A 17,739-nucleotide genomic window follows, 5' to 3' on the forward strand; every position below is an offset into this window, starting at 1 on the left:
AATACAAATATTGATTGAATGAAAGTATTAAATGCTGCAGTCATAATTTCAAATTGTAGTTTCACAGATAAAGATTTTATTTTTAATATTTTGAATGAATTCATGATACAACCATTTTATATGGTGGTGTAAAAATCCATACATAATCTGCAAATTTTCAATTAAATGAATGAAGTGCTACTATTTTTAATTGGTTGCAAATATTATATACCTACATCAAATATATTCCACCTGGACATCACCCGATGGCAAAACAAAGAACCAAATTGATCACATCACAGTTTCCAGAAAGTGGAGAAGTTTAATGGATGTTAGGGCGAAACGAGGTGCAGATGCAGCCTCAGACCACCAACTCGTGGTTGCAATACTAAAATTAAAACTAAAATCTAACAGGGATCGAGCTGATAAACCGCACTTTAAATTCAATACAACATATCTTAGGTGTCCAAAAATAAAGGCAGACTTTAACTGCGCTGTAAAAAATAGGTATGAAGCACTCTCCAGCCTGGCAGAAGAAACAGTAGAGCAAAAATGGCTAGGAATACAGGAACTATGTAAGTCAACATGCACTGACATATTGGGGAGAAGAAAAAATGAACAAAAAGAATGGATCACAACAGAGACATGGGCCAAAATTGAAGATAGAAAAGAGATAAAGCAGAAGATTAACAAATGTAAGGATAAAAAAGAGAAAATAAACCTCATAACACATTATTGTGAAGTAAATCGCATGGTCAGGAAAAGTGCAAAAGAAGACAAAAGACAGTTCATACAGGAGATGATAGAGGAGGCAGAAACTGCGGCACGACAAGGAAAAATGAAGAGGCTCTATGAGGTAACCAGGACACTATCAGGTAAGAACATTAATCCCAACAAACCAGTAAAGGATAAAGTAGGAAATATCTTAACAAGTGACACAGAACAGAGAGACAGATGGGTACAACACTTTGATTTTAAACCATCCTCTCTCATCAAACACCCCGGATATACCACCTGCAAATCACCTACTAGATGTGTGTACAGATCCACCCACAAAGTTAGAAACAATAAGAGCAATAAAAAGCATGAAAAATGGCAAAGCAGCTGGCCCGGGCGGCATCCCACCAGAGGCACTCAAGGCAGACCCAGCCATATCAGCAGACGTACTACATCCTCTACTTAAGCAGATTTGGGAAGAAGAGATAATCCCATCTGACTGGAAACTGGGATACCTGATAAAACTGCCAAAGAAGGGAGACCTGACACAATGCAACAACTGGAGAGGGATAATGCTTCTTTCAGTTCCAAGTAAGGTGCTAACAAGAATCATCCTAGAGAGACTTAGAGATGCCTTGGACAAAAAGCTGAGACAAGAACAAGCTGGTTTTCGTCAAGACAGGTCATGTACTGACCACATTGCCACGCTGCGCATCATTATTGAACAGTCCCTTGAGTGGCAATCCCCCTTATACATGACTTTGGTCGACTTTGAAAAGTCGTTTGACAGCGTGAATAGAGATGCTATCTGGAGTTAATGAGCCACTATGGAATACCCAAAAAATTTATATCTATCACACAGAAACTATATGAAGACTCCACCAGTCAGGTAATACACAAGGGAAAGCTAACAAAACCATTCACGATGACGACAGGAGTAAGACAGGGATGTATGCTATCGCCAATGATATTCTTGATGGTAATCGACTGGATCATGCTGAGGGCCACAAAAAACGACACAGGAATCCAGTGGAGTTTCACAAAAAGGTTGGAGGATCTTGATTTTGCCAATGACATCTGCCTACTATCTCATAAGCATCAACACACGCAAGCCAAACTAAATCGGCTGTCTGAAGAAGCCTCCAAAATTGGACTAAAAATCAATAAAAACAAAACAGAGGTCATCAGAATCAATAACAGCCAGGACCTGCCCAAACAGCTAAATGGAGAAGATTTACGAGAAACAAACACATTCACATATCTGGGAAGCGTGATCAATAAGGACCGGGGAGCAGACGAGGACATAAAATGCCGTATCAACAAGGCTAGATGTGCCTTCAACTCACTGCGCCCGATGTGGAGGTCCACGGCCCTGTCACTCCAGAGCAAAATTGGGATTTTCAACACAAATGTTAAGGCACTGCTACTCTATGGCTCGGAGACCTGGAGAGTTACGAAGACAAATACTGATAGGCTACAGGCGTTTGTTAACAAATGCTTACGACATATTCTCAAAATAAGATGGCCAGACAAAATATCAAACAAAGACCTGTGGCAAATTTTAAAACAACAGCCAATAGAGAAAGATATCAAGGCCCGTAAATGGGGATGGATCGGACACACGTTAAGAAAAGAAATAGAAAACATCGCAAAACATGCATTGGACTGGAATCCCCAGGGGAAAAGGAGGGTGGGCCGGCCAAGGAAAACATGGAAGAGAACGGTTGAGGAAGAGGCGAAAACAGCTGGGCTCTCATGGGCACAGATTAGAGGAGCAGCCCAAAACTGAGTCCACTGGAGATGTGTGGTTGCAGCCCTTTGCTCCCCAGGGGCCACAAAGGAGTGATGATGATGATGATCAAATATAATGTAGGAGGAAAATTGAGTTATACATATTCAAATATTTATTGCAGCAATTTTTGCTTATTCTAAGCGATGAAAAAATAATCCAAATTTCTTACTTTTACGTTCCAACTACATAGGTGGACAGTTTGGCAATGCATTGATCTTTCCTATTGGTGGACTTTTATGTAGCAGTCTAGGGTGGGACTCAGTATTTTATGTTATGGGTAAGTTTATTTAACAAATAACAATTTCATTTTCAATAGTCTTTTCTAGGCACATTAAAAACTTATGTAATAATTTACAGGAGCCATTGGTTTTGTGTGGTGTATACTTTGGTATGTACTAGTATACGACAGCCCTTCTCTCTCTAGAAGAATATCATCTGCTGAAAGAGGGTACATTCAACATCATGTTTTGTTCAGAGATGGGCAAAAGCCAGTAAGTTGTCATATTCAAACTGAAATGTTTTCCAACAGAATCATACTTTTGGACATTTAAATTTAAGATTATTTTTCCTTCTTAAGTTGATGCCTTGCTATTTTCTGTAAACTTTTACCCTCACGAAAATGCATATAGTCATAGGAATGAAAAATGTTCTTAGAATGGCTTGTTACAGTTACTGTTTTTTTTTTACAGCAACCTATGCCTTGGAAATCTATTTTTAAATCCTTGCCATTTTGGGCTATACTTGTTGGTCATACTTGTGGAAATTATGGCCTTTACATGTTGCTCACCCAAATACCCACATACATGAAAGAAGTACTCAAATTTGATCTTAAATCAGTGAGTATTATCTGCCTTTTATTTTTACAGACACCAACACGATAATTATGTGTTTGGTCATAATTTCATGACCTTTAGTTTTACATTAACATCTCAAACTAATAATTGATTTAAAATGTTTATGAGTTTCACATATTTTTCAAAAGCTAAATGGTTTATTCTTGTTTTAGAATGGTGCTTTTTCAATGTTGCCATATCTAAGTATGTGGCTGTTTATTACTATTGCTGGGGTAACATCAGACCTTCTCATCACTCGAAATATCTTGTCACGTGTTGCAACTAGAAAAGTTATGTCAGCTATAGGTAAGTTTAATCCTATTAAAAAGTAAATTTTTCGCCCTCTAGTTCTGCTTAGTTTTCTAAAAAGTTGTTAATATTACACGACACATCTCATTTATTGATTGAAAACTATCCAAAAATAATTTTTAATGACAGTCTTGCGATGGATTTTGACCCCTTCCATTCAATTCGCAGGCCTTTTTACTTTCTTGTATTATATATGAAGTATAGAGAAAGTCTTGTAATCGTGCAAAAAAAAAAAATCGAGATTTTTACAAATCTCGACGTTTTACATCTCACTGATACGGAAAAACATAATTTTGCAATCTTGTCCGTATGTCTGTCTGTGTGTGTGTTAACACGATAACTTGAGTACCGTTACAGCTAGGTTGATGAAATTTCATATATAAGTATTTTATCAAAATCGTAGATCCGTATCAACTTTTGAGCTATTTCCGATAACCGGAAGTGGTACTTTTTCTACTTTGAATTTTTCAAAAGCCTATAACTTGAGTACTATTTCAGATAGATAAATGAAATTTCACATGTAAGTAAAAGATCTAATTCTCTACCTTCTGTTAAATTTTGAGTAATTTCCGTTGACCGGAAGTACTAATTTACGCTTCTTCCGATTTCTCAAAAAAACTAATGTAAATTTTTAAAGTACTAATAATATTGCACACTATTATGCACTTTTTTATTTGGCGTTCACTTGGTGTGCAATTCTTTTGTCTACGAGATTTTATTCTATTTTTAAAACTTTAAGTATTTAAAATGGATTAAAAATCATGTCTATATCCCGAGTTCCCATACAATGTTGTTTTATATAAGAATATTCGAGAAAGTTTAGGGGAGATCACTCCCGGTTTATTTAACCACTTAAACATATTTCTTTACAAATAACTGTAAGATGTTCAAAATTGAATAGCTTTTAGTAGGATAACTAAATAAAACAAATGCATTAAAAACTAAATATTCTAAATGTTAAAATTAAAAACAAAACTAAGCAATTGGAAAATTAATATGTGATTCTGACACCATATAAGTTTTTATTAGTATTTTCAGAAAGGTGGTTTATTTTTTGTTAAAACACTGAAATTGTTTATCATTTCTGAGTAAGTAGGGCGAAAAAAAAAGGCTGAGCTTGACAAAACACACCATTAAAGCATCACTTAAATCGCTCTAGGCTTGGTCTTAGAATCACGAGTTCTTGACATAGCAGCTTTCTAAAAGCTCTGGGACAGTTTTTAAACAAATCAGGATGCACATTTTGTTTTGTTTAAAACTTGATATTAATTAACTTTTTAAAATGTATAGAATTGAATATAGGGTACACTATTTTAATAAAAAGGGATAAATAATACATTTAATGCTAACAGATCCAACTCACTATATTAGGTAAATCTATTTACCTGTTGTCCTATGTTCTCTAAATTGATTCAGCCAATTAATTGTACTTTAATATTTTTCTGTTTCATAACATTTGTTTTATTTTTAGAAGTCTTTTATTTCATACTATTAATACTTTACACTCCAACTTTATTTTATAATTTCAGGCCTATTTGGACCTGCTATTTGTTTAGTAGGTGTGACTTTCATGGACTGTACTCAACAAATTGGTGCAGTTGTTCTACTGTGTGGCACTGTTGGTTTATCAGGTGTTGCATTTGCAGGCTACATGGTCAATCATGGAGATATTGCACCTCAGTTCGCTGGAACTTTGTTTGGTATAACAAATGTTGCTGCTACTATTCCTGGTATTCTAGCACCTTATATTGTTGGTGCTATTACAACAAACGTAAGTGTGCATATTATAATTAAAATAAAATAAAAATGTGGGGGATGGCGTGTTTGGGTCAGTAAAGGTCATGGTAGCTCAACTTAAGTCATGAGTTTGAAGCCCCTGGCAGATAGCAACTCATGTAGGAGAGAAAACACCTGTCTAACAACTGCTGCCTTGTAATTTGTTCTAGAAGGGACAAAGGCTATGGAAGCAAAGTCAGAAAGGTAAGCAGGCTGAAATTTGAATCAAGGGGCTATATAGTGGATAACTTGTTGACATATGTTAACAGAAATCCCATACAGCATTACAATTAAGAATGAAGAAAACATATTCTGTTTAAAACATATTGTAACAGCACGTTTCACTTACATTTACAGCAATGTTATAGGTGAAACTTTTATTTGTTTGTTACATTTTATTGCAGGAAACAATTATTTGATGTTTACATTTTATTGCAGAAAACAAGAGAGGAGTGGCAAATTGCATTTTTCATTGCAGCTGCTATATATGTATTTGGTGGCATATTTTATGTAGTATTTGCAAAGACCACATTGGAAAAATGGGCTAAGTCACCTCCTACAAAAGAACAGGATGCTGACTTGCAAGAGTCTCATCACATGATTGACATTGGAAATAAAATATGAGAGCATGTTTTGAATTTTTGAACAAGAAATGTGTGCTTTTTTGAATGTATTATTACTACTATTACAGGTGATTTTTAAAAATTAGATCTTCATTATCCTAAGTTAAACTGTACATAACTATAGATATCTTACTTTAAGAATGGCTATAGTGCTTTAGGAAAACATATTTAATATGATTTTTTTATTTTATTACTTTTAAAAATCTATATTCTAAAAAAGTTGTTTACAAAGTAAATGTTGCAATTAACTAACTTTTTTTGCAATAAAATCAAATATGATTAATTTAAATAAAAAAAGTTTACTGCCACTGAATTATTCCCTGCTTTATTTCGGCCTACCAATGACTCTTAAGAGACTTGCATGTTTAATAGTGATGTATAATATGTGTAATAATGAAAACTATAGTGTTTGAACAAATATATAAACATCTTAATATGATGAATGAGCATTTGAACTTTATTTCTTTAATGATTTCCTTTCAAAGGTGCTAAGTAACACAACTGAATATTTTTCTTGCCAATGAAATTGTAAATTTTAATTGAAATTTTGAACACTAAAAATAATTCAAAAATTTGCACAATGAAAATTAACTTGTAATCTTAATATAATTGTTAATTTTTTAAAACTGTGATTTTGTTAAATATTACCTATTTATAAAGTTAAATGCATCATATACTTCTATGAAAATCACAGTCAGAACTATCTGTATATTTTTTAAATGCTGTAAGTGTGCCATATATAGTTTGGAAATATTGTTTTAAAGTCTCTCTGTGATTATTTGTTTACAAGACCATTTAAATGTGTTCCTGCGTGAATTGTTTAGAAAAGGTTTTTTTAATGGTACTTTAGAAACAAGACTCAAGTTTTCAAGAGTACTTAATTCAAGCACAAAAAACTAAGCTTGTTAGAAGCCTGAATCAATGTAAGGACGTAGGCAACTCAATGTAAATACTCAAAGGTGGTTTAATATGAATTATTTTACCATTTTATAAAATAACAATATAAAATTCAATTAAGTATTTAAAGTATGTATTGCAAGGCGCTAAAGCTTGTAAAGCTAGAGAGAGGTAAATTTATTACAAAATTTTAAAAATTATAATTTATTGTTTAATTATAACGCTTATAAGTTTGTAATTTACAAGTTTTTTGTTTGTTTTTATCTTGCTTAGTTTTTGCATTTTAAACTATAGTTGGCAAAAATAACAAGATATTTAATCCGTTTTATACAGGTCAGTGAATAGTACATTTTCTGAAAAATAAAATAAAACCAACACATTTTTACAAGATCGCTTGTCACTATCTGTAGCAGAGCAAACTATCCAAGGATAACCTGGAAAGTCTCACTTTCTTACCAAGAAAATATTTTGATTCTATGACAACTTTAGACTCTTAAACTGTCAAGCTGGGGTTAGAAATGAAATATTGAGAGAGAATAAGAATTTTGGCAATGATCTTCTATAGTAGACTATTATTTATTAACATTTATGGTATTAACATTGAAGCTTTCTATATGCTGCGAGTGTTGTAACATCATAGTTATTAAAACCTATTTTGAGCAGGAATTGTTGGTAATGAAACTAATAGAAATTGTGTTTGAAATATGTAAGCTTATAATACATATACTTATAAACCATTGTTTTTTTTAATTAGTTTATTTAATTGCTCCAATATTAGATATTAGTAAATGAAAATTTGGTATGTTTTATTCATTTGTTTTGACTATAAATAGCATGGAGTCGACCATGTGGTTATTAAAAAACATTTACATTATTTTCATATATTAAAATATCTTCTTGTTGAAAGAAGAAAGTATTTTTTGCCATAAACTCTGTCATTACTGTCATATCAGCTCCCTATATAGTCATTTAAAATGAACATATTTGCTTTAAAAAAAAAAAGCTCAGGGGTAATGAAATCTGGTTATTTTATTCTTTATCTATTTTTATAAATCAAGCTTTTTTTGACATACATAACTCTTAAAAGTCAGATTGTAATGCTGCATCTAAATACAAAATTATCACTAATGTATATCTAGTTTAGGTAATTAAATCAAGTATTAAAACCTTTATATAAACAAACTAGCCGTCCCGGCCCTGCTCTGGCTTCTGTGAAAAACCTTTGTTAAAGACCATTACCTGTGTGTTTAGTAATCATCATAAACCCGGCACTGCCCACCCAAACCACAACCAACCAAAACCAAAAAACGCAAACACAATTACAAATGAAAACAAAAACCTAACAACAAACAACCACCAATACAAAACAAAGAAAAAACAAACAAAAAAGGAAACGAAAACAAAAACCTAACAACAAACCCAGCCACAACCACAAATACAAAACACAAAGAAAAAACAAACAAAAAAGGAAACAAAAACCTAACAACAAACCCAACCACAACACCAATACGAATCCAAAGAAAAAAAAAAACGAAAAAGCAAACGAAAACAAACCAAATCCAAACGCAAAACCAACCACAAACACAAACAAAAAAACACAAACGAAAAAAGAAAGAACAAAAATGAACCAAATCAAAACGCAACCACTAACGCAAACCCTACCTAAACACAAAGAAGACACAAACACGAACATAAACGCAAAGTGCTCACAGTCTAGCCCGGGGCAGAATCGCCTGTTTCAGCTTAATAAACGACTATAGTACCCCAACTTATTCATAGTCGCACTCACTTAAACGAACGTAGGTGCCAAACCAAACGAACAATTATAATACTCCAAGCTTATCCGTAAAATACATACAACATTTGTCAACGACAAACTTATTACAAACATACAGAATTGAGCTTTATATATTAGATTATAATAGTAAAAAATAAGGTTGGTTTTTATAATTACTTTTTCTACTTTTTAGTATTTAGATATAACAAAGTCAACATTTAAACCATTTTAATTTGTTCTATTCTTTTCGTTATTAATAGTTGACAACCCACTCAAATTTATATTAAGACATAATTGCTTTAAAACACACTCTGTATCAATTACCTTCCCCTTTAATGTTATCAGTGGTCTACTCTCAAGTTTGTAAAATTCATGTCTGATACTGTTACTATTCTACTCTAGATCTTTTACCTCCTTCAAAAGAACTAATTTAATACTAAAAATATTTTGCTGGAAAATGTGGGACATTTTTGCTTTCTCATTGGAGGCAAATTTGTCTAAAAAGAAACCACTGCAATTGAAATAGTCACAATTGAGTTAAAGATATGACCTAGCATCCATCCCAGACAGACCTAAGTAAAAGCTTTTAAAATAATAAAAATGAAACAGGAGCTATCATAAATTATTTGTAAATATGTTGTTAACTTTTTTTTTACGCAACACATTCTAGATAACACTTTAATAACAAACATTTTTAAAGGTAAATAATTACTAAAGAAATTATTAGTATTATAAAGACAATTAAGTGGTTAGATTAATTGTTTTATATGTGATTGGTACTCTGCACAATTAATTTAAAAGTTGAACAATTTGTTGTCTCAGTTGACTTAAACTGTTTAAACCCAGACATCTTCTAAATACGTTTTGTTGATCCTCTTTTTCATCACAAATAGGTGTGCATCCTCGGAGGACATACCTTTAATGAACAAATGCAAAAAAATAAAAAAATAATATTTTTTACATTTATTAGAACTTGAGAGAAAATGATTGAGTATTTCTTGTCATTGTACTAGTTGAAGTAGAATAATGGAGTAAAAGAAGGTATCCTATAGTTGTGATTCATGTACTCAAGAGAAATGAACTATATTAAAGAAAACTTATTTATTGTTTTTAATTTAAGAATGACTAGTTAAAAGGTCACTAATAATAGTAGTATTTACCTTTTTCCTTCTGCAAAATTTCCTCAAAAGCATCATTAACATTCTTGGCCATATTCTTTGCATCACCGCACACATACACTAATGCACTTGATTCAACAAGCAGACGACAGAGTTCAGGGGCAAGTTGACGCATTTTGTCTTGCACATAACATGAATTTGCATCCAAGGGAAGTGATGGGTCACGTGAGTAGGAAACATGTAATTTAGTCAGTATTTCGTCTCTTTCAAATCTCTCTAATTCTTCCCTTTAAAAACATTTTAGAATCAAATTTGATTTTGCAAACTTGGAATAGAACTTTTATATATAGAACAATATTAGTTGATGGTGTTTACAACAGCAAACTATAATATTTAGAAAGCCAAAGGACGTCACAGTTCACTCTAATAAGAACCTCACTTAATTGGAGAAGTTGTTGGCCCTGCTACTTTATGGAATAATTCATTCATTTAACAGAGATACTTTTTAGATTTGAATAAATAATGGCAACTTACTTGAAAATAAAATCAAGACTTTTATTCCTACAGCCAAAAAACAACCAAGTTTGTCCATACTGATCCACTGTTTTTCTTTTAGCATTTCTCTGTTGTAAAAAACCTATGAATGGGGCCACACCAGTACCTGGGCCAATCATCACTAGAGGTTTTGAGAGATCTTCAGGAGGTCGAAAATGCTGATTTGTCCTCATGAATATGGGTATCTTTACAAAATATTGACTAAATATATAGCAGCAATTAAAGTATGAATTTTTTTTTAGATACTAAATTCAACATACCAAGATAAAGAAAAAAATTAAAATATACCATAATCTACATTAGCAAGGTAACATAAAAAAATGAATTATTTACACACACCTATAGGTGTGCATAAATAAAGATAAAACCATAAATTATTTTCTTCCTGTAAATAGGCAGTAAGTCAATACCTTTATGAGCTGAACAGCATTTTTTTCAAACTGCATGCAAGAGGTTATATCATCCAGCCATCCAGTGCAAACACCACGTCTCTGATAATGGTGCCCTTTCTCCACGTTATAATTTATTTCAACCACATTAAAAACAATATCAAGTTGATCAGGGCTAGTCTCTGGACAACTGTCAAACAACAAGAGGTAATAAATACTATGTTATAATTCAGAAAACCATGAGTCTTGTAGAAGATGGGATAAATGCTTTTAAAAGCCACTGAAGGAATTAGGCAATCAACTTTTAAAAACTAGACCAACAAAATGAACAAGTAATACTAAATTCTAAAAGAGGACTGTACTGGAGAACATTCTTTTGACTATGTATGTAACAAAGTATAGTCTTCGCAAAATTTAAAAAAAAAAAGATTTATATCAATTATATCTCAAGAATTTAATTCATTTTATAATCTTGCTTGTATGTTGAATCACTCCTATCTCAAAGCTAATGAAATCCTTAAAATCCCACCCCCCCCCCCCCCCGTTGCTTAGGATATGTTTTACTATCTCGAAATTGGGATTTTGACGGTTCTGAAGGTTTTACACCTCCCTGAGTCTGAAAAACTTACTTTTGAAATTTTGTCTTATGTCTTTCTGTGAACTTGAACTTGAGTGCAAGTTTCAGTTATGATAACAAAATTTCAAATATAAGTATCATACCATATTTATAGTTCGGTATTAACTTTTGAGAGATTTCTGGTAACCGCACTTACAAGTATTACATACACACACACACTTTTATACATATATACATTTATACATCCATATACATATACATTTATACATCCATATACATATACATTTATACATCCATATACATATACATTTATACATCCATATACATATACATTTATACATCCATATACATATACATTTATACATCCATATACATATACATTTATACATCCATATACATATACATTTATACATCCATATACATTTATACATCCATATACATATACATTTATACATATACATTTATACATCCATATATACATATATATTTATACATATATATTTATACAAATATATTTATACATAAATATACACATAAATATACACATAAATATACACACACATATATACACACACATATATACACACACACATACACACACACACATATACACACACACATACACACACACACATATACACACACACACACATACACACACACACATATATACACACACATATATACACACACATATATACACACACATATATACACACACATATATACACACATATATACACACACATATATACACACACATATATACACACACATATATACACACACATATATATATATACATATATATATATACATATATACATAAATACATATACATATATATATATATATATATATATATATATATATATATATATATATATATATATATATATATATATACCTCACGAGATCAGCCTCTCAACTGACCAATCTTATTTGACTAGTCTTACTAAAGAACAGACCAGCTTCTCTCAACAGACCAGCCTCTATGAACAGAACAGTCTGGCCTTTCAAGAATTCAATGCGACAGACACTGCAATACAACCCTGATGCCATTATCTACTTCAAAGTCAATTAGCAGATAGTTAGCAATATATAAACTTGGGTTGCAACATTAAGATCCTATCCCTGGTCCCTAACAATTTGTACAAGAGCAGAAGAAAGATTAAAGCTGTCAAATATGAGCACCTACAAGAAGGTCATAAATGTACATTTTTTGCTAACTTACCCAACTTTTAAACATTTTACCCACTTTAATATTTTCTCAAGTGACTTTTTAAAAGAATAAATAAAAACTAAACAAATTTTTTTATATGGATGCATTTTTCTTTGATGCCCATTTTTAAAGATAAGTAAACCATAAGCCATAAGTAAGTAGTTATTAATTAAAACCATACCCAAACATCTCAACTTAAAATTAAATCATAATGTAGAATAAACTCAAATAATAGAAATATGAGCACAAAACTATATTCTAGATATTATTAGGAATTAATGATAACTTTTAAACATAAACATAAAAAAATTACGTTCCTTGGAAAAAACGAACGGACTTGGCTGAGAGCAAAATTCTCGGTTCCAACCGGCTAAGTCTGCGCGCACTAAGATAAGACGGTTTGGCCGCGAGAGTTTTAAACTGAGCTAACCTGCTATAATGTTGTAAATATTAACAAAACTCATTTCAAATCGCTACAGTATAGTCGGTAGAGAGTTTATTCGCACGTATAAATAAAATGATTTTTAATTAGAGCAATCGAGAATGAACTAATCAGTTTTTTGTCTCTCCTGTAAAATTTACATTTTCGGAGTTAGACTGTTTTTGCCCGAGACCATTGATATGTATATATATATGTGTATGTATACGTGTGCATGCATGTGTGTGCATGCATATGTGTGTATAATGGTAGTGCTAGAGCCTCTCATATAGCAGTCATAACATTTGGTGGAGCAGCGAAACAACGACAGTAGGCCTCAACGACCATGCTATGACGACTCTTATTGTGAAATCCCATGGGTGAAGATCTTTGTGAAATCAACTTGACTACACATAATATACGACGTATTGTACCAGGACAAGGGAATCCAGTGTGACGGGAAGTGTGTCATCGCATTGGTTTAGTGTGTGGACTGTATTTTCATTAACCAAGATAAGTACCTTCCTCTAATTATTTATAAGTATTAGGGATTTTTCGGTCCTGTGCTGGGTATTGTACCAGTTTTCTTCTGTTTGGTTTCAGTTTCAGTCTATTGGTGCCATTATCACTTGTTTAATACCTTATTATAATTGCTTCTTTAAATATCACCAACATTACAACATGCCTCCATTGAACGAAATACTAACTTGAACTAAGCCCGAGTTAGGCCCAAAAAATAGTGGTGACTCATCGCTTATGAGGAAAACAAGTGCAAAGCAAGACAAAGTTGTTGATGCAGATAAAGTATTTGAGGTAGTCCAGAAAAGACTTATTATATCAGATGTCTTTAGAAGAATACAGAATTAAAGTAGGCTACAGAGTTCACAACACTGAAGTCATCAACAATGACTTCAATGCCTAAAGTAAAAACACATCACAGCAGGATTTACCGACGACCTTAACACTCTCAAAGTCATGGTACCATCTAAAACAAGTAACAGCAACAATACGCTTGCAATAGAAAGCCACACCAGCAAACAAATCATCAATTCAGAATTACAACAGTAACAACCTTGATAAAAAAAAGCGTACAACAATCAGAAAACGCCAGCAGTAAAATACCTCTAGTCAAAGCAACAAGCAACAAATTGTCACAAGACATTAGACAACTAGGAATCCCAATACAAGCCCAGATAGCAATAAGCAAGCAAGACACAACACAAATAGAAATCTTCAGTAGGAAAACAAAGACAATCTCAGAAACAGCTATCAACAAACAACAACAGCAAAACTCAACAATGGACACAGACACAACAACAAACAAAAGAAAAAAAGACGACAGCCCACAGAAAATCAAAAGACCACTCAAACTACTGAAATCTGGTAACACTGAAAAAAAAAAAAACAGCAATCAATCCAATCATCAACGCTGAACTAATCCAAGACGCCGAGGATACAGAGAGCATAGAGCAAGAAGACATAAGATGCTGACTCTGCTGGATACATTTTGACAATGAAGAACATTAGATAGAACATGAAAATGAGCATCCGAAATTTACAAAATGCTTGCACTGCGAAAACAAAATCAAAAGCAGTCAAGCAATGAGTCACCAAGCGAGGAAACACACAGAGGAACCTGTGTTCCGTTGTTTCTACTGTGACATTTGATTCTTCACAGAAGAGCTCTGGAGTATCCACAATAATGAAACGCTCTGGGAAAAAGAAGATGAAGAGGAATTCTACAAAATCCACTTCTGCTTTACACCAGATAACAGATTACTAAGAATAACTAAGACATAGAATCCATTTGAGCTTTGTAATTGTCATGAACTTTATGTTCTCTAAAAACAAGAATTGAGAGTTATGACAAGCACAGATTAATTTTTACAAACATTTCATGTATGCATTTTTCATGTGAACCTGCTCTTGCAGCCTACCCATGCTCGAGTGGGGAAGCAGAAACAGAGGAATTATATTAAAGGCAAAAAAATAAAAATAAAATAACGGAGCCACAGAACCCATATGAGCTTTAGGCCCCTATATATATATATATTAGATATATATATATATTAGATATATATATATATATTAGATATATATATTATATATTAGATATATATATATATTAGATATATATATTATATATTAGATATATATATTATATATATATATTAGATATATATATTATATATTAGATATATATATTATATATTAGATATATATATTATATATTAGATATATATATTATATATATTAGATATATATATTATATATATATATATTAGATATATATATTATATATATATATATATTAGATATATATATTATATATATATATATATTAGATATATATATTATATATATATATAATATATATTATATATATATATAATATATATTATATATATATATAATATATATTATATATATATATAATATATATTATATATATATAATATATATTATATATATATAATATATATTATATATATATAATATATATTATATATATATAATATATATTATATATATATAATATATATTATATATATATAATATATATTATATATATATAATATATATTATATATATATATAATATATATTATAGAGTCCTTGCAAACACGTGACCTAAATCACGTGATACCTACGCCCGCCGCCACAGTGGTGTACATCAGACGTAAACACAATCAGCTGTTCGCCAGCGCTGGACGTGTTCACCAGCGCTGGACGTGTTCACCGTATGTAAAGAATCGCGCCCGCGGAAAAGGAAAAATATGTTAAAAAACTTGAACTCTTAGGAATTGAAGATCCTTATACAGTTATTGACAGTTTCGTGGATAATATAAATATGTGGCCGAAATTTCTAAATAAAAATACTGTTAGTAATACCGTTTGCGTTTAGAGTTTAAGTAGACGAAGCTGATCAAATGCAGTAATATATTAGAGGTTATCTACTGTAGCAAACGTGAGACCACTTAACTCCTACAAAACCCACACTACAACGGCTAATATAATCCATGGGTAATAACCAATCTGGGTAGCATGTTATACAATTTAAGACCCTTATAATCCAGCAGGGAAGTAATCAGACACATTAATACTGACGTTCAACCCTCATGATGGCTGCCCCCACCTGTATCTAGCCCACAATAAAACCAAAGAGGAGTCTGCCCTGCCCTCCCCTGAAAATGTCTCACCTCCGTGATACCCAGCCCCACAGAGATAGTATTTCTGATATAATTTTGACCCTCAGGGCCCAGCAGGGAGAACAAAGGGGAAAGTCCCACTGCTCTCCCCTCAACACTTCTCACCTCGGTGTCATGTTATGTCATTTATAGCACACACGGCTTATCAGGGGAAAGCATTAAGGCATTAAGAATCTTAACTCTGGACAGCTACACACTAGTATACTAGCTACACACTAGGTGCCTACTGTAAACTACTAGACTGTAGGCCCTATGTAGACCTGCAATTGTATCAATTGTAGACTGGGTCCATTGTTATTATTCTAAACCATCTCACTTATAATGTGTCTAGCTTGATTTGTTTCTTTTATAAACAGTGGATTTAAAAAAAAATTAGCCTAATCATTAGGCTAACCAAATAATAATAATGTGGTTATTTGTTGTTGGCTGGTATGATCTAGATTGTACTACTAGGCTACAAAAACTTGGTAGACCAATTACTAGATATGAATTTGAATTTAATTAAACTCAGTCCAGTATCAGATACATATTGCTGTAAAAAGACAACAAAGTAGGTAGGCCTTAGTAATTTATTAAAGCCTTCTACTACAATAATATCAACTAGATCTACATGCTTGTATAAAGTTTTTACAATTTAATTTAAGTAGCAGATTCTAGATCTAAGTCTAGTCATGTAATCTATTTCAATTTCAGAAAATTTCGTTTGCTAAAAAAATGATTAGATAATAGAGCGAGATTTTAGATCTTAGAGACAATTAAATGCTTTATTAGGCCTATTATGACTACTTTTGATTTATTATGGTGTATTTTGAATCGCATGTAGATCTAAAGTAATTAAATTTAAGTAAAGAAGTAGATTCTAGATTCTATGTCTACCCAGCGGAGCCAGGTATTAGGCCTACTATTAGATCTTATTATTCTTATTAGCCTATTACTTTTGACTTTGTCTTTTACTATTAGTATTTGTGAAGGTCGAGCATATTTGTTTTATTAATAGTTATCTTTTATAATTAAAATGAAGTTTATTATTTTACTGTCCTTACATGAAACAAAGTATCGAGAACTGCATTTGATCAGATTCGGCTACTTTAACTCTAAACGCAAACAGTATTATAACAGTATTTTTATTTAGAAATTTTGTCCACATATTTATTTATACGAAACTGTCAATAACAGTATAAGGATCTTCAATTCCTAAGAGTTCAAGTTTTTTAACGTATTTTTCCTTTTCCGCGGGTGCGGTTCTTTACATACAGTGAACGCGTCCAGCGCTGATGAACACGTCCAGCGCTGGCGAACAGCTGATTGTGTTTACGTCTGATGTACACCACTGTGGCGGCGGGCGTAGGTATCACGAACGGACGTGACGTCATATGAAAGGACTCTATATATATATATAATATATATTATATATATATATATTATATATATAATATATATATATATAATATATATATATATATATATATAATATATATATATAATATATATATTATATATATATAATATATATTTATATATATATAATATATTATATTAATATATATAT

At 31.8% G+C, this 17,739-nt stretch overlaps 2 protein-coding genes across 4 annotated transcripts in view; one reads left to right on the forward strand and one right to left on the reverse strand.

Annotated features, from left to right (window-relative positions):
• Positions 1 to 7,800, forward strand: part of LOC131930089 (sialin) — a 45,450-nt gene extending 37,650 nt beyond the window's left edge. For all 3 annotated transcript variants that reach the window (XM_059286449.1, XM_059286447.1, XM_059286448.1), the window contains exons 8-13: positions 2,679 to 2,765; positions 2,846 to 2,979; positions 3,178 to 3,324; positions 3,495 to 3,627; positions 5,160 to 5,401; positions 5,845 to 7,800. In XM_059286449.1, coding sequence (XP_059142432.1) covers positions 2,679 to 2,765; positions 2,846 to 2,979; positions 3,178 to 3,324; positions 3,495 to 3,627; positions 5,160 to 5,401; positions 5,845 to 6,030 — 929 coding nt within the window. In that variant the 3' untranslated portion in view covers positions 6,031 to 7,800. The remainder of the gene's footprint in view (positions 1 to 2,678; positions 2,766 to 2,845; positions 2,980 to 3,177; positions 3,325 to 3,494; positions 3,628 to 5,159; positions 5,402 to 5,844) is intronic.
• Positions 7,801 to 7,937: 137 nt separating this feature from the next.
• On the reverse strand, positions 7,938 to 10,955 carry LOC131930091 (methionine synthase reductase; the record flags this gene model as incomplete). Its single annotated transcript, XM_059286450.1, is given in 4 exon segments — positions 7,938 to 9,619; positions 9,864 to 10,108; positions 10,356 to 10,561; positions 10,787 to 10,955. Coding segments are annotated over 4 exon segments (700 nt in total), but the record flags the coding sequence as incomplete, so codon positions are not given.
• Positions 10,956 to 17,739: the final 6,784 nt, after the last annotated feature.

The sequence above is a fragment of the Physella acuta genome, unplaced genomic scaffold (genome assembly GCF_028476545.2).
Source record: "Physella acuta isolate Inbredline_101_S28 unplaced genomic scaffold, ASM2847654v3 ptg001715l, whole genome shotgun sequence".
Classification (NCBI taxonomy): domain Eukaryota; kingdom Metazoa; phylum Mollusca; class Gastropoda; family Physidae; genus Physella; species Physella acuta.